A 26,575-nucleotide genomic window follows, 5' to 3' on the forward strand; every position below is an offset into this window, starting at 1 on the left:
TTCCCCAATTTTACTCTATTTGTTGCAAATTGCAATTAGAAATTCAATATAGTACTAATTTTATTCCATAAATATATTAAGTACAATATTTATTAAATTCATATAAATATAACTTGCTATATGATTGATCCTCTTGAAAATAATTGGATAAGTATGTCCACTGAGTGGATATACTTAATGTAAATTTGATTAGAAAAGTTTGAAATAATTTATTTAAAATTGATAATTAATTATAAGAATAAGTTATTCCTAATCTCTAAATGAAATAATCATTATGGAGTAATTTTTTACAGGATAAAGTAATTAAAATAATAAAAATATCATCACAAATTCTTTTCACGCATCACTTTTAACTTTATATATTATGCAATTTATATTATTCTTAATACAACATATTAAAAGCAATATTGAGATATACAATTAAATAATTTATAAAAATAAAATAAAAATTTAAGATATACACCAATCATATTTCTACTTTAGAGAAATCATTTTTTTGTAGATGGGCTAAAAAAGGTAAGCTAGACAAAGTGGGTAATAAATTAGAAATAAATTTTCTTGGAAAAAAATAACCACCCATGACCCATCATATCGTTATCAAAGTCAACACTCTCCCTTGTTCTTAACGTAATCTTTAATATTTAAACATAATATAAATTATTCGATCGTCTTTTATTTTATTGGTTTAATTTTGATTTTATAAATATTTTTTTTTAAAATTTATGTTTTTGACAAATTAAGATGAGTAGATCTTCTTAGGAAAAAATTATGTAAGTAATGTAAAAATAGCGCCGAATCGGCTTTAAACGCGGTAAATCGTCTTAAAAATACAATAAAAAATAATTGATAAAAGAATTTTAAATTTTTATAAATTAATTAAAATAAAATAATAAATTTATTATGTTAATTATTATTTTATTCGGACCAAATAATTAAGAATCCGAAACGAATAAGAATTATTGGTACGAAAATTTCTTATAAGGATAAATGTGTGACATTTCAATATTTTCAAGAAAATATTTGCTTACTACTATTATTCCACAAAAACCGGCTCTCCTCACTTCTATCCTCTTCTGACTTTTCCAAAATTTCATTTTTTTACACACACAAAGCTCTGTTCTTCTCAATTTCATCTTATTCATTTGATAGAAAGAAGAAGAATGTCTGATTCAGAGGTGTTTATTGGTTCCATTGATCAAGGAACCACGAGTACTCGATTCATATTCTACGATCGTTTTGCTCGTGCTGTTGGATCTCACCAGGTTGAGTTCACTCAGTTTTATCCACAAGCAGGGTAATCACTAATCACTCATCTTTTGATTTTCTTCTCATTAAAGATTCAATCTTTTTTCGATTTTGAAAATTGGGTTTTTCTTTGATTTTCATGCATATATGTAGATGGGTGGAACATGACCCAATGGAAATTGTTGAGAGTGTGAGGATCTGTATGGCAAGGGCTCTTGATAAAGCTACTGCTAATGGGCATAACGTGGATAGTGGATTGAAAGCTATTGGTATTACAAATCAGAGAGAGACTACTGTTGTATGGAGCAAATCAACTGGCCTTCCTCTTTATAACGCCATTGTTTGGATGGATGCACGTACCAGTTCTATTTGCAGGTCTTTTAATTTTTTTTAAATCAATTCTCCACTTTTTTCTGTTTCTTGATTTTGAACTAAATTTAATTAATATCAGTTTGTTTTTCCTCTAAATGTATATATTTATGGATGACCGTTGAATGGTATTGATGAAAAATTACTAAAAGGAGCAGATTTAGGTAGAAATTCCATAAAGCTAACCTAACTAGTTTGGGAGTAATTGTAGTACAGTAGGGCCAGTTTTTTTGTTTTTTTTTGGAATTGATGATCCATAATAATATTTCGCTATAGCAACCAAAAAATATCTTGTGTACATATTCACGTAAGGAGTGTATTTCTTCTGAATTAGGGGGTGTACTGGCAAAATTCTAAATGGACTCTTGTTTACTGTTGTTTTGAGGTTGAACATGGTGTGATAATTTAAGGCTGAGTTGCAATTTTTTGTATGTTAGTTGGGAAATGGGGTCTCCATGGTTGTTTGCTTTCTCATTGATCGAGTTTTCCTTCCAAGGTTTGAACTAATTGTGTTTGTTACTATTAAATCCAAAGCATGTTGACATTTTGTATCAATAATTTGTTCGGTATCAGAAAAATGAATCTCTGCAGTTGTATGTGTTCTCACTGATCACTCTTTTGAAGTTTCATTTCCAATTCTTAAGTCTTGAACTGATTCTGTTTCTTAATCCAATGCGTATTGACTTTTTTTTGGTGAATAATTTGTTTGGTATCAGAAAATTGGAGAAAGAATTGCCAGGGGGACGCACTCATTTTGTTGAGAGTTGTGGTTTGCCTATAAGCACTTATTTCAGTGCATTGAAGCTTCTGTGGCTGTTGGATAATGTGGAGGGGTTAAATGAAGCTGTTAAAAAAGGAGATGCCATATTTGGAACTATCGACACCTGGTTAATTTGGAACCTAACAGGAGGTGTGGAGAAGGGTTTACATGTCACTGATATTTCCAATGCTTCGAGAACTATGCTGATGAATCTTAAGACCCTTGACTGGGATAAGTCCACACTAGACACCTTAGGAATTTCTGCAAAGATGCTGCCAAAGATTATTAGCAATTCTGAGATTATTGGAAACATTGCTAAAGGATGGCCAATCACAGGAATCCCTATCTCGGGATGTCTTGGTGATCAGCATGCAGCAATGGTGGGTCAATCCTGTCGAAAAGGTGAGGCTAAAAGCACGTATGGAACAGGAGCTTTCATACTTTTGAACACAGGTGAAGAGGTAGTTAAGTCAAACCATGGGCTACTAAGCACAGTAGCATATAAGCTGGGGCCAAAAGCACCTGTCAATTATGCTTTAGAAGGCTCCATTGCCATTGCTGGTGCTGCAGTTCAGTGGCTAAGAGACAGTCTTGGCATTATCAGCTCCGCCAGCGAAATTGAGGAGTTGGCATCAAAAGTTTCCTCAACAGGAGGAGTGTATTTCGTTCCAGCATTTAATGGATTGTTTGCTCCGTGGTGGCGTGATGATGCTCGCGGGGTTTGTATTGGTATAACTAGATTCACCAACAAGTCTCACATTGCTAGGGCAGTACTTGAAAGCATGTGTTTCCAGGTAAAAGACGTGCTTGATTCCATGCACAAGGATGCTGGAACGAAAGATGAAGCTAAGAGTGACAAAACAGAATTCTTACTCCGTGTGGATGGTGGTGCTACAATCAACAACCTTTTGATGCAAATTCAGGTTTGATTTTCTCTTTCAATTTTCACGCGTTATTCCTCTTCTGCAGCCCCTCACGTGATTTTGAACTTCTTTCAATGATTTATTGGCCTTTTTCAATATCCAACTCCTAATAAACATTTAGCTATGGACTGTTTAAAGTGTTTAGATTCAGTGAACGTGCTGTATCGAGCTCCTAATTTTACATTTTACATAATGTAGGCTGACTTGTTGGGTAGTTCAGTTGTAAGACCAGCTGATATAGAAACAACAGCTCTTGGGGCAGCTTATGCTGCTGGATTAGCTGTTGGAGTCTACACAGAGAATGACATATTTGCTTCTGGGGAAAAGCTGAAGCAAGCAACTATATTCAAACCTGTGTTAGAAGAAGAATTGAGGAAAAAGAAGGCGGATTCTTGGTGTAGAGCTGTTTCAAGATCATTTGACTTGGCTGATCTATCTCTATAATTCACTCCGATCGAACGCTTGAACTACCTTCATGTCATTCATGTTTTAGGTTCTTTTTCTTTCTGTTTAATACCAGTTATGCTTCTTTCTAATGTACTAACTGGTAGCCACAAATGGTATTTTAAGTTTATAGAAAAATAAAGAGAACTTATGTTTCACTTAAGCATCTATTAGCTTCTTTTTCCTTGTGGAGAAAAATGTATGTTGATATCTGCCTATGTGTTGGGTTATTTTGATTGATTTTGCTTAGTTACAATGACCAAAAGTGAGGGTGTCAAAATCGCAAATTGGACTGAATTTGGACCGATCAAATAGGCTAAATCAATAAATTAGTGTCATTAGCCGTGTATAATGTTTCGATTCGAGCATCAATATCTGGAATTTTGTTTTAAATAGTTATTTCCTATTCTATATTATTGCAGACATAGTCAATGTCTCGGAGTTTCGATTTTTACAAATTAAAACTGACTATTTTTCAATTTTACGATTGAAAAGTGGCTATCCGCGTTAATGTTTTACAACCCGAAATATTGGACATAATTCTTGGCCCATTCACTAACCTTTACGGCTTTTTGATGGGCTTTTGCTAGAGATAAGGCTGGGCTGTGGCCCAGTAAGTACCAAAACAGTGGGTAAGGTAATTTCTTGGTGATATTATTTAGATTTACTATTATTAATCCTTGTAAATTAAATTACCATAAGTTGAAAATCAACTTTAAAGAAATATTTTTACAATTGTTTTTCCCTTGCATAAAATAATAATTACAGATAAAATCGAATCGTTAGTTAATTTTAACAAATCAAAATAAATTGATTCATATGAAACGTCTCAAAAACACAAGTATTTCAAGACATCACTAGCCTAAGGTTTAAAGATCTTAGTTTTTTTTAAAAAAAATTTATTTATTTTATAATACGCAACGTTGCTCAACGAAAAAAGAATTATTACCTTTTTGTATAATTTTGAACTATCTTTACTTCATTGGTTGTGATATTGATGTAAGATAAACTTATGTTATGTTGTCTGAAGTTTAAACTAGCTCTCATATGTCTATCGTCGAAAACTCAAGATCATTGAATGTTCCTCCGATATTTATAAAGTTAATCTACACTCTTTATATCCTTACAATAAATTTTTGTTCTCATAATCAAAAGACCAACATATATTTACTATAGATAATTGGATAAAAATAATATCTAAGACTAGAATTTTAAAATGAGATAAATCGTAAATCGTAATGATGGCAATTTCCTTTTACATGGAAAACGAATATAATATAGCATGAAATGAAAAATCTTAGCAAATATTTTTCTACTTTATTATGGAGTAATAAATAGACGGTGCTGGTACTTACTATATAGAAAGAATATATAGAACACGGTGGCCAACAATAGGATAATAGGTTATTTTTTCGTAAATTTTTACTTCTTCAATACTTGTTTCATACATTTTTAAAATAAATAATAAATTAAATATTAATTTTATTATATTGAATATAATAAAATATAATATTTTTAAAAATATTAATAATAAATTATAATGTTGCAAAACAATAATTAATTGTGCCGCTTTATCCTTAAAAGTCAATGTATCTTCCTTCTTAAGTCCACCAAACCATAATTGTTGAATAGTTTATTCTTTTAGATGACACTTATTCATTATTGATTTAACATATTTTTTAAAAAATAATAAATAATAAAATAACAAATAATAGAAATAATATTATTGTTTCATTCTCTAACAAAAAATAAATTATTTTAATTTTCTAAATCAAAAAATATTATAAGATATCGATTTTTAATATAGTAAACAATTATTATATAACGAAGAAAGTATAAAAAAGGGGGATAGGTTTGTTCTCAAACCAATAAGTTACATTGTGGAAACACGGCTGGTGCAATAGTTTATTTAATAATAAAACTAATTATTAATTAACCAATGTGTTTAATTTAACCATTAATCGCGTTACTAAAAATGGGGTTAACTACTATGCTATGATTTTGTCGTCCACATATAATTATCATCATTATAATTTAAATATTTCTCATGATCAATTCTCTGATTTTCAACATTTGATAAAGTTGCCGGCCCATAAACTTTTTTGGGATAAAGTTTAGATTATATTTTATTTGGATGAACTCTAAAGTTCATTTATTTTAATTTTTAAATTTGGATGTTTTATTTTTTTATTTCGAACTAAATAAAATTGATTATAATGAATTAGGTCATTTAAAAGAGAAAAATGTTAATAAATGTTGAAGTGAATTTATCGTGCTATTTATAAACTTACGAAATTTAATATCTCAACTGCTGTTACTTATATTTGATATATTAAAATGTTTATTTTTGAATATAAATTTAATTATTATCGTATCTTAATTCGATATATTAACCCTATCAATTATAAAATCTAAATTCTAATTTAACGTTTTTTTCTTCATGGCCTTGTAGTGACATGATTGATATTTGAAAACTCCTTTTGACATAGTGCATTCATGATTTGTCATTTCATTTCGATTATTCTAAAAATGGATGAGCCTATTTATATATTTTCTTTGGCAATTAGCCAAACAAACTATTCTTTTTTTTCTTCTGTCAATCAAACATGTGTTAACATTTTTTAAAAAACGTGAGGCCCTGTGATCCATATCTATAAAATATATGTGCACACATCGAAGTGATATTATTCCATTCTTTTCCTTCTCAATTGTTTACTTACCACCGATTTCAAATCCTCCATATAATCCTAGTAATTTAATGTCGTAATAAAGATTCATAAACTTCAAATTTTCGATTCTGCATATATTTAGCAATTTTTAAAATTATTACTACACATATAATATCTAAGATAGATACAAATTTTTGTGATAATGGTGTGAAAAAGTGATCTTTATCTATATATATACCATTGAAAAATGTTGGACGATAAATTAATTATCGTAAGTACTCATATTGTAATAGCCATATCCTAGAAAAAGGCTCAAGTATATAGGTTTTTTTTTTATCTAATTCACGTATAGAAGAGAATCGATCTATTTATACGTCTAAATAATCTAGTGTGTGTTACCTCAATTTTCTTTTAAAATATCAGTTGAAGTTACAATAATTTCATATGGTATAATCAATCATTTGGAAAGCTATGGTTTGTGAATGGACCATTTAGCCACTATACATACGATTGAATTATGTCATATGATGTTATGTCTAGACTAATGATACGTCTTTTTTTTTCAATAGAAAAAAAGAAGAGTAATTTGATTACAATAAAACAAAATATAAAGAAAGGCAATCCCGCAAAGCAACCAAATTAGAAGAAACAAGTGTAGTAAAGCAAAGAAACTACGCCATAATTAGTTATAGTAATTAACAAACTTCCTATCTAACTTGTATTCATACTCTTTACTTTCTACCGTCGTTATAACATCCGCCTTAATAAATTCGGATATATATAAAATTTTACGACTTAAATAATATTTTATTACGTATTCAGATGTTCAGCTAAAATAAATCATACCGAAAAACTAATAGCAAAGCAAGGATTTCATAACAGAAAATAAATTGCGGAGACACGGTGTGGTGTTTGATTTCGTTTCTGCCACTGAACAGACGCTTTTATGTCCCAAGTTCACGTAATCTAAGGGCAAAGGTGAATTCCAGACTTTTATTTCGGTTTGATGGTTAAAATTGTGGTTAGTGTTTATATTTATCTTTAATTAGACGTCTAAAATAAAAGTCTTGAAGATATAGTAAAAGTAAGTATTGTTTGGGTTTATTTGTTTTGATTTTTCTTATCAGAAATAAATTTTCCTTTTAGAAGAAAGGTTTAGATTGAATAGACTTAATTAACATTCACAATATAGTCTTAAGAGTTTTGATTAGAGAAAAAATTTGTGGGACATAAGTTTGATAGATTATCACTTGTGTGAATCTCCCATGTATATTGAGTGATTTGATTGGAGTTGTTTCTTTCTATATTTTTTGTGCTCTTATATTTATACAGTGAATTGTTCATTTTCTTTGTAGACGTACGTCAATTGATTGAATCGTGTTTAATTTTTATATCTTTTGATATATTTCTTATTTATCTTCTTACTCGTGATTCTTTGAAATTTGTTTGGCTAGCTTTCTCATGATACCAACTTTTTTCTTGTCCCAACAAGTACAAGATGAATTAATTTTTTTTTTAAAGAAAAACAAGCATTATGATATTTTATTTTTTTTGAAAAAAAAAAAGAAACGGAGGGGAAGTTCCTCGTTTGCCGTTACAAAATGCTTGCAATAATAATATATCTGCCAGCTCTTTCCCATTTATTGCCTTCTCTCTGTTTTCTAACTTTTTCCCCCACTGCCACCCACTATTCCCCCTTCAAATTTCAAACTTTTTAACTACGTAACCAGTAACCACTATTACCATATTCACAATATTTAATTAATTATCTATCGACAACAATCATTCCCTCATTGACTTAATTCAACCCTATTTCTTTTTGGTTCAAGTTAAAAGTTGTGGACCCATTTATGAAATATAAAAAACGTAACACAGTAACAAATATATTATTTTTACTTTGTTTTTTAAAAATTAAAAGATCTTTGGTAATTAAAATAAAAAGAAAAAGAGTATTTGTATATATATATTTGTGCTGTTTGCTGTCCCTATATGCCCTCAAAGTCTACTCGTTGGAGTATCTGACAATTTTACAATCCTCGATAAGATGCTCTAAACCAGCAAACACACAAAATAAAAGCACAGCAATATTTCATACGCAAAAAAGAAAAGAAAAAAGAAGTACCTTATTTTTATATGCCCTTTAATTTCTTCCGTTTCTTCTTAGATCATGGCTTCTGATCCGAATTCATCAACACCCAATACCACTTTCGTTCAAGCCGACCCGTCCAATTTCCGAGCCGTTGTTCAACGACTGACTGGCGCAGCTCAAGATTCGTCTTCGTTGAAGCTCCCGGTTACTGGGCCTGGACCAGCTGGGCCTCGACGACCGGCTTTCAAGCTGCACGAGCGGAGGCAGAGTGCGAGGAAGCTCGAGATCATGCTTAACAATGGAGGTAGCTTCGGTGTCGGCTCACTTTCTCCTTCTTCTTCTTCTCCTTCTTCATCAGCGAGGAAGAGAAGTTTTTTGACTTCGCCAATTTCACCATTGGAAATGTTGACACGTGGCAGTCCGAGATCGCCGATGGAGGAAGAAGAAAAAGCCATTGCTGAAAAAGGATTTTATTTGCATCCAAGTCCACGAACTACTCCTAGAGGCTCTGAACCTCCCGAACTATTACCTTTATTTCCACTTCAGTCCCCTACTGCCACAAATAATTCATCATCATCTACTTAATTAATTAATGCTTTGTTATAAATGATCTTATCATAATGTAGAACGATTTGCTACTTCATATTCTGTCTCAACGTTTCGAAATCGTGATTTTGAAAAGGTTATTTATTGTTTGTGTTTCTTCAAGTATTTCATAAAATTAATTGATATATGCGTAAACTTCAGTTATTTTAATGAAGTTTCTTTAAACGAATTGTTAAAAAAGTTCTACATCGATAGTTAGAGGCTTGTGCAATTTTTTTTTAACTAGCTTTTGAGGTGTAAGTTAGCTATAAGACCTAATTTCACATGGTATCAGAGCAATCAAAAATTTGTTAGAAGTAATTGAACACTGGATTATTAATTTGGGTTGTTATGTATTCAAGCTAACGTATTATTTTTCTGCATTATTGGTTGCACGTTTGGAAAAGGGGCAATGAAGCAATGATAATTTATTTATTTATATTTTGCTTGTTTGGGATAAGCTTATCTAATGTGTCCAAACACCAGTGATAGTTTAGTTAATTATATTAGATGATCGACTATTGATACTTCCATTACTGCTCCTTTTTAAGTTTTGTAGCTAGGCACAAACCTACGTATTTATTTAATTGTCGTGTGTACGTAATATATATGAATTTTTATCATCAAAATACGTATAAGTTGATATTAAATTTACGTGAATCAGTAAGTAATAATTCTAGATCCCGCGTTGAGTGAGAATTAGCTCAACGTCTGATATGGTCAGGGCAACGGCTAGGATCCGTGTTTTGCATTGAATGAGCTGTTTTTGCTATTTTGAAAGGTTCTGAAAATTTATTGCAAAATGTGTTTGCTTACACTCGACTCTAGGTTTTTTAATTTATTACTACTGCTCTTTAGTACATTACAAATTCAAAAATGAAATACCAAGTACAGATCATAGAGTCCCCCAAATTTAATTCCCTGCAACACCAATTCAAATTTATAAGAAGTCAACTCGTACAGTAATTACCTACTTACAAGTTACATGTATAGCTGAACCAAACATAAATTGGCAAAATGAATGATCATCCCATTGTCATCAGAGTGGCAGCAGTGGTTTTAACTACGCTGTTCAAACTCTTCAAAATATATTATCGTATTCGTATTAAATTTTCTAAAAGTATAATACTTTTGACGAATTCGATATGCACCCAATGATATTTTAAAAAAATATGAGCAACTTAGGTGACTATAACTGTGATAACGAATATAAGTGAAAATGACAAAATTAACTCATAAAAATATTATTTGTTCAAATTTACATATGTCAAACTCAACTCATCTAAAAATCAAGACAGTACTAATATTTATGTAGCTAACAAATAACCAATGAGTAAACCTTTGCCTAATATTTTCATAAAGGCATTTTTTTTGTTTGATATACAATATATTATCCATAATAAAAAAGAAAATAATTGCCTTAAGGTACTTAAACAAAATACATCAAAACTGCTAAATCAAGCACGACAAAAATAAATAAATAATGAAAGGTATGTACATGCATTCCTACATGATAATCTGCAACTCGATCTATACGATATTTCGTGTACGTGAATATATGTATGCGATGAAGCTAAAAATTAAAATATAGGTTAGAGGGTCGGTTGATCAGACTTAGTAACTTTGATGCAAATTATTTTATATTTATCTTAATAAATTTATTTAATATGTGATAATTATTAACTTAGAACACTCAGCTCAAGTCCGCTAATATAGACGTACATAAGCTTTATATTTAAAATACGTATTTACTTACAAATATTTAGACTAAGAATTTTTTCCTATACACATAAAAACGTCATCCCATATAATAATCTATATGGTTATAGACTTATAGTAAATTTTGCAGATTTTTCGTGATGGTTAGTGTGCACTTAAAGGATGATGGAGTTTAAATTAAAACAAGAAAAGACAGCAGGAAAAAGGGAGGGAATTAAGTTGCAATACTATCCAGAACATTTTTGTTTTTTATGAAAATGGAGAGCAAAATGCTGATAACCAGTGCTTAAAAGAATAATAATTCCAAGATTAAGTTTTCATTTGGTCATTTTGACTTTAGCTTTTTAAAAATTGTGATATTTGGAAATCTGAAATTGTGTTTGCATATGTATTTTATTTGAAAAGAAAATTAAAAATTATGAATAGAAGTTTTGAAACTTAACAATTTTTCACAATTTGATCAAAATCAATGATAAAAGTGTAATATTAAGTGAAGGGTCAATTGACATGACACTTGAAAAAAGGAAGGCTAATTTTTATTTGGAGAACTTATCTAAATTATACTAGATTAGGGGCAAATTATTTATTAAATATCCTCTACTTTGTAATATTCATATCTTATAGGATTTAGTGCCTCCAAATATGTTCAGAAACACGAGGTCAAATTTAGGTATATATTGGTCTAGATACATTATATCTAAGTAGATAAGATACATAATGAATTTTTCAGTTTTTCTCGCTTCTATCCCATGCCGCTCACAACTCTCCAACGTATCTAAAATTTCAGATACATGCGAATCACTCTAGATCATACAAATACATGCACTTAGCGTGTATGTAGTGTATTTTGTATGTATTCAAAATACATACGAATATCGCTTGCTCTCTCCTCAATCACGCTCACATCTCTCCTTATTTTGTGTATCTAGTAGTAAGAATACATGTATTTAACTGTTTGATTTATTTGTGTTCCATAGTAAACGTTTGTCAATCCCCCGCTCCCTCATATTCTCGCTCGTCACTCTCCCTCTCTCGCTCGCTTCTTGTCGCTCGCCTCTCTTGCTTTATACAGTAGAATTGTATAAATTGTGTTTCTAATCGTATAGCAAATACATATATTTTTGTCCTATACACTTATAATTATACAATAAAAGTACTATCCTGCGGTCCTGCCCAAGTCTCTTTTTTGCCTTTCTCTCTTTCTCGTTTTATACAAATTCAAATTGTATATAATTTCTCTCTTTCTCGTTTTATCCAACTCGATTCAATTGTATATTTTCTGCCCAATCTTTCTCATTTTATACAAATTCAAATTGTATATAATCGTCATATACACTTATAATTATACATTTCGTTTTATACACTTCTCTGCCAGATCTCTTTCTCTTTCTCGTTTTATACAATTCGCTTCAATTGTATATGTATAGCGAATTATACATTTATACGTTTGCTATGGAGCGCAGTTATGCAAACTTTCCTATAACATACAAATATGAATTTTTTTGTTTGCTTTATGTGAAAGTTACCCTTTTTAAATTATTTAATTAGTAATAAGATATATATTATTTCAAAAGTATAAATAATATATAATAATAATAATATATATATGATAGTGAAAGTTTTTCCTTTTTATTTCCTCAATTTCTTCCTCTATTTTAATTTTTAATAAAACACAATTTTATATAAATAAAATGAAAATATCTAAACTTAATGGCCAAATACTTATTTAAATTTTGAAATAGGCGAGGTTTATATTGAAAAAATAATAATTAAAATTTCAATTAAAACTTTTGTTAAACCATTTCCAAGTTCCACCTTTCTCCCCTGCGTGACAAAACCCTTGGGAGATAAAGCGCGCGAAACTCTTTATCAGTTTTCTTCAGAAACTCAGCTAAGCTCGAAAATGCCAGAGCTTCCAGAGGTAGAGGCAGCTCGAAGAGCCATTGAGGACAACTGCATTGGCAAGAAAATTGTGAAAGCTATCATCGCCGACGATTCCAAGGTCATCGACGGCGTATCTCCTGTGGATTTGAAAGCATCTCTTGAGGGCAAAACTATCGTAGCTGCTAATCGCAAAGGGAAAAATATGTGGCTTGAGCTCGATTCCCCTCCTTTTCCTACTTTCCAGTTCGGTGAGGCTACTTTTCTTTTGTTAAAATCTTTACTGCATCTGAAAATTAACTAATTTAGTTCCCAATGTTAGAAAAGTTCCATTAATAACGAACTTTGCTGGATAAAAGTGTTCCACAAAAAGAATGTATTTGCACAATTGCTTGTATGGAATAACTGCCCACAATAAACATGTAAGTTTGGCGCTGAGAAACCCTAGTTCTGGATATGTCATACTTAGTTATCCTTGATATTGATGAAATTCTCCTAGTTGTGTGCTATGTGTTCTCGTCCAAATCAAATTGCTCTCAGGCACAAATATCTTTTAGCATTAAGTTATTGATGAAGTTTTCATAGTTTTGTCTTGCATATTTTAACTCTGCCTTTCCTTAGCATTTTGAAGGTTTCAACAACAGAATAGACTGTCAAGCTACAAGATTGGAAATAATAACATTTCTGTTGCCTAGTGTATTTATTTGATCTCTAATATTTTATACTACTATGGTCAGGAATGGCGGGTGCTATATATATCAAGGGAGTTGCAGTTACAAAATATAAACGGTGAGCTATAATGTTTTGTTGTACTGGTCAAGTATGTAAAGCTATTCAGTTTGCAAACTGATGAACAATAAATGTTTAAGGGCCACAAGTGTCTACCCAAATTATGGAAAATTTCTCATTTACTTATCCCCGAAAAGAAAATGTTCTCGAAGAAGTTTGATTAACGGACTGCTTTGTGAATTGCCAAAGTCAAATTAGCTTTCTCGTCTTATGTGTGATATTGTTCAAAAAAACGAATAAATCAATCTGGAGCACTTATCACAAATGTAATATTGTTCTAGGTCTGCAGTAAAAGACGATGATGAGTGGCCTTCCAAGTATTCAAAGGTTTTCCTTGAGGTAAGTTTACTCTTTCTAACGAGTTAATGTTTCGGTTGTGTCTTCTTTCTGTAATTGCTCGCATAAATTGTAACATCCATTTATTACTATAAAGTTAACAGTAGATTCATGAAAAGGATAATGGTCTGAGGTGATTTTGTGGCCCAAATGGAATTAGTGAATGCATCATATGGATGTAGAAGCATTTTTGCACCCTTTGTAATCAGCGATGCATGAAATTCCTCAATGCACAAAATTTAGACTCATTTTTTTGTCTGTATGAAGCTTCTTTAACCCTCTTTACCCATCTTGAAATATAAAAAATCATTCATACACACCAGAGTCTGTGTGAACGCAATTAAAATCTTCATTGTACTATGACAGACTATCATATGTGAAAATTGACGTTGTTTTCTTGATAGTCAATTCCCTCATCACTTAGGACTAGTGGCATTTAAATCAACCACCTTGTTGTATTTGTTATCCACCTCATTTAACTGGAAAAGAGGACTAGATGGACCATGAAAAATGTTTTTGCATTTTTGGGGTCCTACTTCTGTAGCTTACAGAAAAAGTGGGTTGAAGCCTTCATTTATTTTGCTACTTTGGCTCCTTTGCCTTTCTTTTAAAGGTCAAACTGGCATATGAATGTAGTTACTGATGTATGTGGACGCGTTTCAAACTTTTGTAGTTGGATGATGGTCTGGAGCTTTCATTTACGGATAAGAGGCGGTTTGCCAGGGTTCGCTCATTGGAGAATGTAAGATGATGTTACCACCAATTCGTGGATACTTCCCCTTGAACAAAAATCTTGAATGTCATCTCCCAATGAATTTTCCATTGCAGCCGGTGTCTGTTCCTCCAATATCTGAGCTTGGTCCTGATGCATTGTTGGAGCCGATGACTGTAGACGAGTTCTATAAAGCTTTGAGTAAGAAGAAGATTGGCATTAAAGCTTTATTACTTGACCAGGTGAGAAACGGATTTTTACTTCTCTGTGACTAAGGATATGAACTTCTGGGAAATGGTGAAAGAAATTCTTTAAAATACATATTTTAATGACATAGTAATCAAGATAGGCAAAATTTTAGGACAAATGCATATCCATCTACAGATGTATTAGAAGTGGAATACTAGTCTACTACAAAGACCACCACTCGATCTCTACTTATATCTAAACTTCAAATCAGCACAGTGAAGCAAGTTTGATTGTCTTTTGTTGTTTCATTGTTGGTGTAAGTTGGAGTATGCTAATAAGGCAGAAACTTTCTTGGAGTTCTTGTAAATAACCCTTTTAAGAGTTTAAGAGGGCGTTACTTTTGTTTTTCTCTTTCTTATGCTTTTGCTGACTTCTACAGTATACTCAGCACACTCTTTGTGCTGTTTTATTTCTACAATCATTAGTCATTACCATTTCAAAATGAATCTCCTTCTGATTAGTTCTCTACGTTGTTCTTGTTTTCCTTTCTTTTCGTGTTTATTTTCAAGTATATGTTAATTTTGCGAATCAACTGCTTAAAAGATTCTGCATATCTGAGTGGTAACATCTATCTGTGAATGCTTTATGCGTGAAAAGATATCTATATTTCTGTTGCTTTCCTACTCTGAACAAACATTGTTATCCAGCTAAACATTAGGAGCCAGCATGTGCTAAAAGTTAGATTTAGTAGCATATAATTGAAACTCCCGTGCTGTATAAGAAAATTCAATAAACAGTATTTTTACAAGGAAAGAAAAGCTATCACCCTTAAATTCATTAGGAGCTTAAGCCATTTTCTAGTAGGCATTATAAATCTTTTTCCTCCTGTTGCTTCTGCAGAGTTTTATTTCAGGAATTGGCAACTGGATTGCAGATGAAGTGTTATATCAGGTGCATGTGCTCAACTCTTGGCCATAATACAAGAATTTTGAGTTTCTTAGCTTTACGTTTTACTGCAAGTTACAAATTTTGTTCCGTTATTTGCTCATTCAAAGTCTAGTTACTATTTTTCTTTAACAAATGGACAAATTTGTCTCTTCATTTCTGCTGTAAGCAGTTTGGATACAGACTGATGTTGCTAGCAAATTTTTGCTTTCTCTTGTGAAGTTGACCAATAAGAGAAAGCTCCCATTGGAAATATTTGTGATTAACTTTGTGAAGTTTCTTTTGACAGGCGAGAATCCATCCTATGCAGTCCGCTTCAAGCATATCCAAAGAGGACTGTGCAACATTGCTGAAGTGCATTAACGAGGTAGTCATCTTTCTTGAATTGGCTGTTGCGATCACTTATCATTTGTATAAGAATGCTTTCCTCATAGCTAGCTATTGGAGATGATACTTCTAGGTTACAGAATTTGCAGTTGAAGTGGATGCTGATTGCAGCCGCTTCCCTTCTGAATGGTTGTTTCATTATCGATGGGGCAAAAAGCCTGGAAAAGTTAATGGTGAGATAGTTTTCCATATGCATCCTCATTTTGACACAGAATTGTATGTCACAGGTCATCAAAAAAGCTGTTGAAGTTGAGGCAGATAGTAGTCAGTATCCTTCTAATTGGATTTCCCATTCCCGGGAAAAGAAACCTGGCAAGGCCTTTGTTGATGGTTTGGCTCCTCACTTTTAAGCTACTCCTGGTTGGGTTCTGGTTATTCTCATCATCCTTGCTCATCATATCCACATTGTTGTGAAGTAGATATTTTCTGCTTTGTTTTGTAACTGCCAGACTATATATTAAGTAGTTTTGCATGCTTTTAACATGAAATAAAAAAAATGATAGATCTGCTTTCCTTGTGCTCAGTGTTCTGTCGTCATTTTAGATAAAAAGTTTGCAGTTTTTCATATGCTTGCAATTTTTTATTTTTTTTTACATGATGACCATTGACAGAAAATGTGTATTTTGCAGGGAAGAAAATAGAATTCATCACGGCAGGTGGCAGGGTATGGCTCTGTAACGCTATTTTCTGGTTAACCGTCTCAAGTGTAAATAGATAACAACTTTTTTTTTAATGCTAGACATCAGCCTTTGTTCCAGAGCTACAACAGAATACGGGGGCTGAATCTGCAAAAGCGGCAGGTAAACGGCAACAGGTGAAAGTTCAGAAAATCAAGCATAACGATAGTGATAGTCAAGATGAAGAGCCAGAAATTGAAGAGACAGCAGCTGGGAAGTCAAAGGTGAAGCAGCGTGGGGCAAATACTAAGAGAGCTTCTACTAACAAGAAGTCAAAGGAAAGCAACAGTGATGATGAAAATGATAGCGATGAAGCTCCAAAGAAATCTGGAAAAGCAAAACAAAACAAAAGCTCCAAGGGAAAAGGTGGTGATAAAAAGAAGAAAACTAGAGGAACAAATACGGCTGCAAAAAGAAAACTAGAGGAAAGTGATGATGAGGAAGACACCGACGATAATGATGCTAGTGGGGATGACGATGATAGTGAACAGGACAAGGATCAAAATCTTTCTAGTAAAACACAATCAAAGGGGAAGAAGACCACCAAGCAAATGGCTGAACCAAGGCAGACTAGGAATAAGCCATCGAAGAAGCAGAAATAACTTATCATCCAAGTATCAAGTTTGCGATTTTGTCAACTTAAAGGAAGTGGTAACAGTTTATGCTTTGTGTTCAGGACTACCAGTTTGTAATCGCCCGTGAATAGTTACTAAAACAGTACGATGACAAGACTGTAATATTTCACCAACGGTTTAGGCTGTGGGATGTATGATGCAAACTTGTGATCTATCCTTGGGAAAACATTAATTAAGTGACTGGTATTACTTTCTCCTGTACAGCCGTGGTTCCATCATTGCTGTACATGAATTTCTTACTGGAGAATCCTCCCTAAAGCCGCCATAGCTTGATGCTTTCTTTAGTCAATCATTTGATCCGCAACTTAATTTCATCGCTTATCTTTGACATCCCACTGTAAATGACATCATTTTATCTAGATTTTGAGCAGGTTGATGGAAGTCATATACATCATAAATCAGGTTCTTTATATTCATATCTAGACGTATATCTTCAAGGCTAATAACTCATAAGTATTGCAATTTATGTATTGATTTTAAGAAATGATAAGTATTATGTATCAATTATTGTTTATAGTAAGGATTGACATATACAAAAAAAAAAAAAAACCAAGTACAATTTGTTAATAATTTATAGAAAAACTAAGTGAATTCATGTTCATTGGTCAAATCAGTGAATCAAAATAAATTAATTCACATTTATTAATTAAAAGTTGATTGCGAGAAAATTGATTTAAAGATATTATAGCAATTTTAATTTCTCAAATGAACGTAGAATAAAAAATAGTGACATTTGAATACTAACAAAGTGAAATAGTGACTTTTGAATACTAGCATCACAATTAATTTAATTCAAATTTATTTTCTTAAAAAAATTCAATCGAATTTGTCATTCATTAATTTAGAATTTAATTCAAGTTGACCAAAAATTTGAACTTCAACTCCATCCGCGACTTCAAACTCTGTATAATGAGAAGATAAAAAAAAGATAAAACAATCTAAAATCTTCGTTCTTTCTCCATTCTTAAAATTGCCTTTGCGTCTTACTAATTGATCGATTTGATATTACTGATTCAATTTATTAGTTATCGATTCATAAATATGATAAATTAATTTTATTCTCGTAAATACCCAAAAATATTATAGTTTCTTATAATTTAATAATTAATTTTTCTTTTTCAATTATCATTTCTTGTATTTTTTTTGTAAGAAAAGAATAAAAATACATAATCTCTTGTAATAATTTATAAGAAAAAAAAATAAAAATATATATATATATAAATTAATGTACGTTACAAAATAACACAAACGTTTAAATATCTTTCATTGATTATACTTTTTATTTTTTTTAATATATCAATTGTTACATAAAATATCAAAATTATTTTTAAAACAGTTTAAAAATAAAATTAAGATTTCATTTCATTCAACATGCTAATTAGAGTATTATCTTTTTTACTTATACACTATTTGTAATACTTATAACTACAAATTTAATATTATGATAATTGTTACCTTTAAAAGATATTCTAATTTAAGACAATATTTATTTTTTAATTTAATCATTGGGAAAATGCATAAGAATCATCCTAACCTATGTCCGAAATCTCAAAGACATATTTATACTAAGGTTCTATTACTCCCTGAACTTATTTTATAAATAATTTTCTACCCCTTTCGGCCTACGTGACACTATATTCTGGGCTCAACACATGTTAACTTTTTTTTAAAACTAATTTCACGTAAATAAAAAAAAAAGTAGAAAATTATTTATAAAAGAAGTTGTACATTTTTTCCTACTTTTTAAAGATAGGATATATTATGCGTTTGTTTAAAATTATTCAAAAGAAAATTTCAGAACAAAACAAGTTTGAGTTTCTTTTGCAAATGATGTTTTGTTTGAGTTTCAAACTTACCTTTTCAATTTTGTTTCAAAACTTCAAAAATTATTAGGGGTTATTTGGTGTGAAGGATTAAACTGAAAAATTGCGATAAATTATAGTGATACTTAATTTGTTTTTTGATTGGTAAATTCAAAATAACTTATTCTAAAATTAATAATTAGTATTGAATTATTTTGATAAATATATTGAATTGAGTTTGATTTGAATAAAATGATTTTACAATTGGGTCTATTTTAGATAATTTTCACAATTTTATATACTATTTGGGTAATTATTTTGTTTCTTTTAAGTAGGAATGGGGTATGGTATGATAATATATCGAATTATTATACTATACTAAATTTTTTAACATTGTAGTTTGATATTATGGTATTTGGTAAATATTTTTTTGGCATTTGATACGTTATTTAACATACTGAAAAATCGAATATCATATCAAAGTATATAGTAACATAAATAACACGCGCACACACGCACACAATATTAATAAATATGCAACCTAATATTAGTATAAACTAAATGTTCATAAATTAAAAATTTGACTACTCTATTTTGATTGAAATGTATTTTAATTGTCATTGATTAACAAAATGTGTTGTTTGTACTTTATTTTGCATATATAATTCTACATGTGTAATATGTTAGAATGATACAATTAACCTGTTTAAATAGTCAAAATCATAATTCTATATTATACATGTATATATTTATTAAAGTTGAACAAATTATGATTATCAATTTATCATTATGTTAAATATCAAAATTAGAGTTGTTAAAAGGACCGGCCCAACCCCACCGGGCTCAAGCCTCGTGGGCCAAAGAATTTGAAGGGCTAGGGCAAGCCAACCCTTCATTTGGATATGAAAATGATCAATTCAACCCTAAAAAGGCTGAGGATTGGGGCGGTAAGCCCATCTTTTTTTTTTCTTTCGTAACTTATAATTTTATAAATTAAAAAAAAAAAGAGATTTTCAAATCAAATATGATTGAATAATGATGTTGCTTCGATAATAGTAGCAAAAAGTATAGTGTAATTAACAAATATCTCGCATAGTAGATACGAGCAAGACAAAAGAGTGACAAACAAGATGGAAGAGGCGAAGGCACAAAATTTGTCTATGCATCCTAAATATATATGAATCTACTTGGATAAAAATGTATCTTAAATAAATTAACCTAATTTTGAGTCAACATATTTCAAAAATATATTTAATTTGTGCCAAAATCTAATAATATTCATAAGATTAGTACATACACGTGTGTATTTAAGTAATTAAACTATATACAATTTGTAAGTGTTAATTGATACATAGTATAGTGCTTTTCACCATTAATTTTCTTCATCAGATCTGGTGGTCTCTTTTATGTATGTATCTCCTTCATCTTTGTCTGCTCAGTGCTTTTGGTTCCTCGTTTTATCTTGCTTCTAGCTCGAATTTTCTTCCGTGAATCTTCTTTGTGTTTTATTACTGATTTTGGGTTCTTTGGAGGCCCTTATTTTTTGGGGGTCTAAAGCTGCTTTAGGTTGAGCCGCATGAGCAATTTGTGTTTAAGTTAATAAATTGAGGAACTTGATGATTGATCACTAATAATATTAGGTAAGGTCTCCATTTATTTCATTGGGTATGTTGCTGTTGTACATAATCAAAGTCCATGTACTGCTGCTTGATAAGATATTTGAGATTGCTTGTGAATTGTGATATAACCAAGTTATTTATTATTACAAGTTGATAATCCGTCCGAACTTATGTGATTTTGCTCTCTAAGTAGAAGATTAGTTTGTAATTATACTTCTGAATTTTAGATGGAAGAAACTTCTCTCGATAGTGAGCAAAATGTTGCTGGGCAAGGCAGTGGGAGATTTCAAGAAATAGAGTCAGATGATCAGAACAGTGAGAAAATTGAGTCAGATGAATTATTTGTACAAAATGGTGTGCAAATAGAGGCAAATGGTTTAGATGATCACAATTGTGTTACTGAGGATGGGCAGAAGGAATTTGTTGCCCCAGCAGTTGGAATGGAGTTTGAATCGTATGATGATGCTTATAACTATTATAATTGTTATTCCAGGGAGGTTGGTTTTCGTGTTAGGGTAAAAAATTCTTGGTTCAAAAGAAATAGCAGGGAGAAGTATGGTGCAGTACTATGCTGTAGTAGTCAGGGTTTCAAGAGGATTAAAGATGTAAACCGGCTGCGCAAGGAAACTAGAACTGGTTGTCCTGCAATGATGAGGATGAGAATGGTGGACTCTAAAAGATGGAGAGTACTCGAAGTTACTCTTGAACACAATCATTCCTTAGGTACAAAAGCATACAAGACTATCATGAAAACAGGTACTGGAAACAAGAAGAAGTTGGATTCAAACTGTAACGCTGAAGTGCAAACGATTAAGTTATACCGGGCACTAGTGATTGATGCAGGTGCAACTAGGAATGCCAATTTTAGTGCAAGGAGGTGCCAAACTTCATCTGATTGCCATGATAAGCTGAACTTAAGAAAAGGAGACACACAAGCCATGTATAATTATTTCTGCCGCATGCAATTGACAAATCCAAACTTCTTTTACTTGATGGATCTGAACGATGAAGGGCAGTTGAGGAACGTGTTCTGGATTGATGCCAGGTCAAGGGCGGCATATGCTTACTTTGTTGATGTGATCTATATCGATAATTCATATTTGTCCAACAAATATGAGATCCCTCTTGTGGCATTTGTGGGAACAAATCACCATGGTCAATCAATGTTGCTGGGCTGTGGCCTGCTTGCTGGTGAGACTAAGGCCTCTTATGTTTGGATGTTTAAAGCTTGGCTCACCTGCTCTCTTGGACGTTTCCCTCAAACAATTATTACAGAAAGGTGCAAGGTTTTGGAGACTGCAATTCATGAGGTATTCCCGAGGTCTCTTCATCGTTTTGCTTTATCACACATCCTGAGGAAAGTTCCAGAAAAGTTGGGAGGATTGCGTAACTATGATGTTATTCGGAAGGCATTGTTTAAAACAATATATGAGGGTCTAAAGCCATTTGATTTTGAAGCAGCATGGAGAGTTATGATCCAAAGATCTGGAGTGGGTGATCACGAGTGGCTTTGTTCATTGTACAATGACCGAGCTAAATGGGCTCCAGTTTATCTGAAAGATACTTTCTTTGCTGGAATGGCCACTGCCAGATCCAATGAAACATTGACTGCTTTTTTTGACAAATATGTGCACAAGCAAACGCCTCTAAAAGAGTTTCTTGACAAATATGAATTAGCTTTACAGAAAAAGTTCAAGGAAGAAGCTCTTGCAGATATGGAGTCGAGAAGCTCAAACCCTGAACTCAAAACAAGGTGTTCGTTTGAGCTGCAGCTTTCAAAAGTGTACACTAGAGAGATCTTTAAAAGATTTCAGTTAGAGGTAGAAGAGATGTATTCTTGTTTTAGTACAACAAAGTTACATGTTGATGGGCAGGTGGTAATATTTTTGGTGAAGGAGCGTGTTTTGGAAGAGGGGAATAGGAGAGAGATACGGGACTATGAAGTTCTGTACAACAGAGAAGCAGCAGAAGTTCGTTGCATTTGTAGCTGCTTCAACTTCTATGGATATTTGTGCAGGCACGCATTGTGTGTGCTGAACTTCAATGGTGTGGAAGAGATCCCGTCAAAGTACATTTTATCACGGTGGAAAAAGGATTACAAAAGGTTATGTGCATTAGATGTTGAATCTAGTTTTACCGAGTCCACTGAACAGGTTCAATGGTATAGCCAGTTGTATATAAGTGCATTACAAGTTGTGGAAGAAGGGGTGATTTCCCTAGATCATTATAAAGTAGCCCTAAATGCATTTGAAGAGTCTCTGTCCAGAGTTCACCACATTGAAGAAAAAACCAAATAAAAATTTGTTGTATTTAGCATATCTACTATCTGTTCTTGTTATCGAAGGGTGCCTAAAAATCTCTTCTTGTGTATAATGATAATAGAACAAGTACATCTGTAAAACCCTTGTCTTCCTATGCATAAATGTGTGAATGTAATGCTCCCAGAAGCTTTGGACCTGAGAAGTTGAAAGAACAGATTATTTTTGTGCCTTACTATGCATAATGGAATTCTACGCATGCTATCTGTTCTTAGGCATCAACTCATGTATAGTATTTTCTTGTGTGACCTTGTTGTACTTTACCAGTCCTTGCTTTTCATCCAAAATTCAGAAGAAAAAGTAAAAGAACATATAAGGTTGAGGGAGAATTGGAGAAAGATGATTAAATAAGACGGAGATATTTTTAGTTTATCGAGAACACAATCCTAAATAGAAAAGAGAGGTGAAGTATAAGGATATATGGTTAGTAAATAGTTTCTTTCTTCCAAATGGTAGATAGGGTTCGAGTCTTGTTTATCAATATTATTATTATTGTATTAACGTTATTTTATCTTTCAATTTTATTATTACCATTAGTATTTCTCTTACTTTAGTAGTTTTTTCTGTATTTTAACTATTGTATTTCTTTCGAACTATTATGAGAAATGATTTTCTTGAGTTGGGTCGATTAGAAACAACTTTCTTACCCATCAAAATACATATATGGCATACCTATGCCTCATTATTTTTTTAAAATTTATTGATAAAATTATACTGAATATGTTATTGTCAGTGGCATGTGTTTTAAGAGGCAGATAAGCATGTATTTACGGGTCATCTTATTTTAGACAGGAAAAAAATGTCATAAAATAGTTCTCATTTTGCCTTGCTTCACTTCTCCCGCCATTTATGAAAAGGAAAGAGGGAAAGAGCTCTGAACCCTACCTGACCTAATTCGTCGTCGATCTGGTAAGTTTCTCCGTGGTCTCTCTCGAAATGAAACCTACTCGTTGTTCAATTCTCCGTCAGGTTTCATCTATTTTCTCGTATTCGCGACTACTTGTTCTTACTGTGGACGTTTCTGAGGTGGTAGTTGAATTTTAAGGCTCCTCGATTGTTGATTTTTCCGGTACAGTGAATGTGATCTGCACACTATAATTCTTATTCTGGTTGAATTTTATTCCCAAATGCTGTTCAATGATTTTATTGCTTGTATACTATGTAAATTGAGTTCGTAATTCTTCAGACGTAGTAAGCATAAAACCTAAAAACCTCTCTAGTTGCGTCTGCAGTTTTTTTTTCTTTCTGAATCCTCTAATAGTTTGGTAAAGATAACGGGAGCTTGATGAGCACTTGAGCTTTACTTTTAATAAATCTGGAGGAGATTGCTTGGTCTTGTAGTAATCTGGGTGGTACTGAATTTCCTTGTAGTGTTTATTGAACTAAATGAAGTTCAAGGCGTTTCTATCGGACAATGGTGTCAGCCTCTTGGACAAGAGGTTCTTGCCAGCCCTTGAAAAAATGGGAAAGATTTGTCACCTCTATCTAACGAGAGACCATGTATACTTCCTTCATAACCTCCTTAATGGTGATGGCATCCAATGCATTGCTCAATTTCGTAAAGAAGCACTCTTTGATGAGTATCGCCTCTCTAGCCAAAATGATGATCGGATTTCTTTTGCTATTGACCTCTCTCTTCTGCATCGTGCCCTTCATAGCATCATTAGTATTTACACTGAGTTCAGTGCGGGTGACAGTGGAGTTCCTGGTGGAAACAGCGCCCCTAACCACATCCAAATCAAGCTGGTAAAAAAGCTCCCTCCTCATTCTCAACAACCAATGCCTTTTCTCACTTTTGAGACAAAAGGTTACAAGTCTGCTGTTATTCAAGATGTGCCCATATCTAAGCCCTTGTCAAGGTCTGATGTACTTGAATTACAAGCAGCCCTTGATATGGCCCAAGATTTGCCTCAGACCCTTATACAAGTCCCACACATGCACCAGTTACAGAACTTTGTGGAAAAAATGAAAAATGTCGGTGATGTCCTTAATGTTTCTATTAGCAAGTATGGTGATCTCCATCTGCAAGTTTCTACTAGCCTCATCACACTTGGTGCTGAGTTCCGAAAGCTGTCAGTTATAGGAGACCAAGCACAGAGTCCAACAGATGATCAAAATTTGAGTGCTCAGTCAAGGACAAGAATAGCACTTCAGAGAGGAGATGCAATGACAGTGCAAGTGAGTGTAAAGCATTTCTTCAAGAGTCTTCAGTGTCATGCAGCCAAGCCTGATTGCGCTTTCTATGGGATAACTCAGCAGGGTGCCTGCTTAACAGTCGTATTTCAGTTCTTCATCCCAGGCACACATCAAACTGATAAGGCAATCAGTCTACATTGCCGGCTACCCGTCCTTGATCCTGGAGCTAGTTGATAAGTTTGTAAAATTAATATTTGTATTTCTTTGGCTTAGAAGTACTTTTGCCAGTTTAACCTTCCTAAATGGTCATGTGAAGACTTTATTAGTCACCAGAACATGGATTACAGTGTCCTTCTGTTTATAGTTAAATGAAGACTTGATTTTGTGGATTCAACTCTCGATGCTTCCGTAAGACACTTGATATATATACATAGAAGCTTAAAGGGCTGGGATAACAGAGTAGAGTATGGGTAAGGAAACTAAAGTATGATGGAAAAATGTAGAATATCTTGCTCCATCATACTTGTACTTGCAATCCTTAGCAATGAAGTAATGTTTCTCCACTGTGAAATTTGTTTCTTTTTTTTTTTTGAAAAAGAAAGTGAAACTTTTTTCTTCTTGCTTTTTAGGTGACTACATAAAAGTTAATGCTATCTTAAAGTTCATTCTAACATTATCTGGGACATGCACATTGCCCTTAAAATATTATCAATCTTGTTATGTTTCTTTCCCTTAACACGTGATGTCCACCTCAGGCTCTTGGCTGGTGGAATAGTCACGTTACCAAAAGCGATTTGCACCCTGCCATAGTGGATTTGTTTTTTGACTCCCTCTTCTTCACTTTCTTCGTCTTAATCCTCTTTTGGATTTTATATTCTCTTTTTTTCTCTTTTTATTTTATAAGGTTTCAACTTATTGAGTACATAACTTGATGTGGAAGACATGAATAAGGATAAAAGATTAATAGGTAGAAGTAACATCGTATTGTTTCTTCCTCTCTTTTTTTTTTAAAATCTTTTTTCTGGATTGCTAATGCTTTGGATTGTTTTTTCTTGACCGTAGAGTCTATTTGAATCTCTCTAAGGTTGGAAGAAAGTTTATATACAATCTACCCCTTTTGGGATCAAATTGATAAAAAAAAAGTATTTCTCAATTCCTTCTCTTTTTTCCCCAATGCCATAAAATGTCAAAGTCTTTAATTTAAGTTAGAGACGGTGATGAGGAAATATAGTCTTAATTTTAAGACACCAACTTTTCTCATAAAAGTTTTAGACAAGTCAATTATTAAAGACAAATAGTTGATTGAAATAGTACGTGTTATTCTTTATTTTCAAAAAAGGAGATGG

The 26,575-nt window shown here is 32.3% G+C and overlaps 5 protein-coding genes across 9 annotated transcripts; all 5 read left to right on the forward strand.

The window, feature by feature from the left end:
• Positions 1-689: 689 nt before the first annotated feature.
• Positions 690-3,904, forward strand: LOC101259139 (glycerol kinase). The gene is made up of 4 exons (XM_004235853.5): positions 690-1,294; positions 1,399-1,620; positions 2,331-3,297; positions 3,496-3,904. Exons 1-4 carry the CDS (start codon positions 1,161-1,163, stop codon positions 3,739-3,741), a joined length of 1,569 nt encoding a protein of 522 aa, XP_004235901.1. The 5' UTR covers positions 690-1,160; the 3' UTR covers positions 3,742-3,904.
• Positions 3,905-5,898: 1,994 nt separating this feature from the next.
• Positions 5,899-9,142, forward strand: LOC101250680 (VQ motif-containing protein 11). Its single transcript, XM_069295613.1, has one exon. It carries the CDS (start codon positions 8,578-8,580, stop codon positions 9,082-9,084), a length of 507 nt encoding a protein of 168 aa, XP_069151714.1. The 5' UTR covers positions 5,899-8,577; the 3' UTR covers positions 9,085-9,142.
• A 3,441-nt stretch (positions 9,143-12,583) lies between these two features.
• On the forward strand, positions 12,584-17,643 carry LOC101258844 (formamidopyrimidine-DNA glycosylase). 4 transcript variants are annotated; one of them, XM_026030156.2, is made up of 10 exons: positions 12,584-12,935; positions 13,422-13,473; positions 13,755-13,812; positions 14,483-14,551; positions 14,638-14,763; positions 15,611-15,661; positions 15,945-16,022; positions 16,123-16,215; positions 16,672-16,706; positions 16,782-17,643. In XM_026030156.2, exons 1-9 carry the CDS (start codon positions 12,707-12,709, stop codon positions 16,681-16,683), a joined length of 768 nt encoding a protein of 255 aa, XP_025885941.1. In that variant the 5' UTR covers positions 12,584-12,706; the 3' UTR covers positions 16,684-16,706; positions 16,782-17,643. The 4 variants fall into 4 exon arrangements, 3 of the variants coding, with proteins under 3 accessions (XP_025885941.1, XP_010318710.1, XP_004235900.1); XR_002027444.3 differs by lacking the exon at positions 16,123-16,215 and adding an exon at positions 16,270-16,413 and having other exon boundaries at positions 12,585-12,935; positions 16,782-17,138; XM_010320408.4 differs by having other exon boundaries at positions 12,588-12,935; positions 16,116-16,215.
• A 2,832-nt stretch (positions 17,644-20,475) lies between these two features.
• LOC101258545 (protein FAR1-RELATED SEQUENCE 6) lies at positions 20,476-25,623 on the forward strand. 2 transcript variants are annotated; one of them, XM_026030159.2, is made up of 2 exons: positions 20,476-20,564; positions 21,003-23,268. In XM_026030159.2, the coding sequence occupies exon 2, from the start codon at positions 21,003-21,005 to the stop codon at positions 23,070-23,072; it is 2,070 nt and encodes a 689-aa protein (XP_025885944.1). In that variant the 5' UTR covers positions 20,476-20,564; the 3' UTR covers positions 23,073-23,268. The 2 variants fall into 2 exon arrangements, with proteins under 2 accessions (XP_025885944.1, XP_069151715.1); XM_069295614.1 differs by lacking the exon at positions 20,476-20,564 and adding an exon at positions 20,689-20,796 and having other exon boundaries at positions 21,003-25,623.
• On the forward strand, positions 24,480-25,623 carry LOC138337029 (uncharacterized). The gene has a single exon (XM_069295615.1). It carries the CDS (start codon positions 24,480-24,482, stop codon positions 25,461-25,463), a length of 984 nt encoding a protein of 327 aa, XP_069151716.1. The 3' UTR covers positions 25,464-25,623.
• Positions 25,624-26,575: the final 952 nt, after the last annotated feature.

This window comes from Solanum lycopersicum, chromosome 3 (genome assembly GCF_036512215.1).
Source record: "Solanum lycopersicum chromosome 3, SLM_r2.1".
NCBI classification, from domain to species: Eukaryota; Viridiplantae; Streptophyta; class Magnoliopsida; order Solanales; family Solanaceae; genus Solanum; species Solanum lycopersicum.

Bases quoted from the DNA above. Each gene is read 5' to 3' on its own strand.
- LOC101259139 (XM_004235853.5), top strand. From the start codon at position 1,161: ATGTCTGATTCAGAGGTGTTTATTGGTTCCATTGATCAAGGAACCACG. The intron at 1,295-1,398 runs GTAATCACTAAT...GCATATATGTAG, and splicing joins CAGTTTTATCCACAAGCAGG to ATGGGTGGAACATGACCCAA. The intron at 1,621-2,330 runs GTCTTTTAATTT...GTTTGGTATCAG, and splicing joins CGTACCAGTTCTATTTGCAG to AAAATTGGAGAAAGAATTGC.
- LOC101250680 (XM_069295613.1), top strand. From the start codon at position 8,578: ATGGCTTCTGATCCGAATTCATCAACACCCAATACCACTTTCGTTCAA.
- LOC101258844 (XM_004235852.5), top strand. From the start codon at position 12,707: ATGCCAGAGCTTCCAGAGGTAGAGGCAGCTCGAAGAGCCATTGAGGAC. The intron at 13,474-13,754 runs GTGAGCTATAAT...ATATTGTTCTAG, and splicing joins GCAGTTACAAAATATAAACG to GTCTGCAGTAAAAGACGATG. The intron at 13,813-14,482 runs GTAAGTTTACTC...AAACTTTTGTAG, and splicing joins ATTCAAAGGTTTTCCTTGAG to TTGGATGATGGTCTGGAGCT.
- LOC101258545 (XM_026030159.2), top strand. From the start codon at position 21,003: ATGGAAGAAACTTCTCTCGATAGTGAGCAAAATGTTGCTGGGCAAGGC.
- LOC138337029 (XM_069295615.1), top strand. From the start codon at position 24,480: ATGAAGTTCAAGGCGTTTCTATCGGACAATGGTGTCAGCCTCTTGGAC.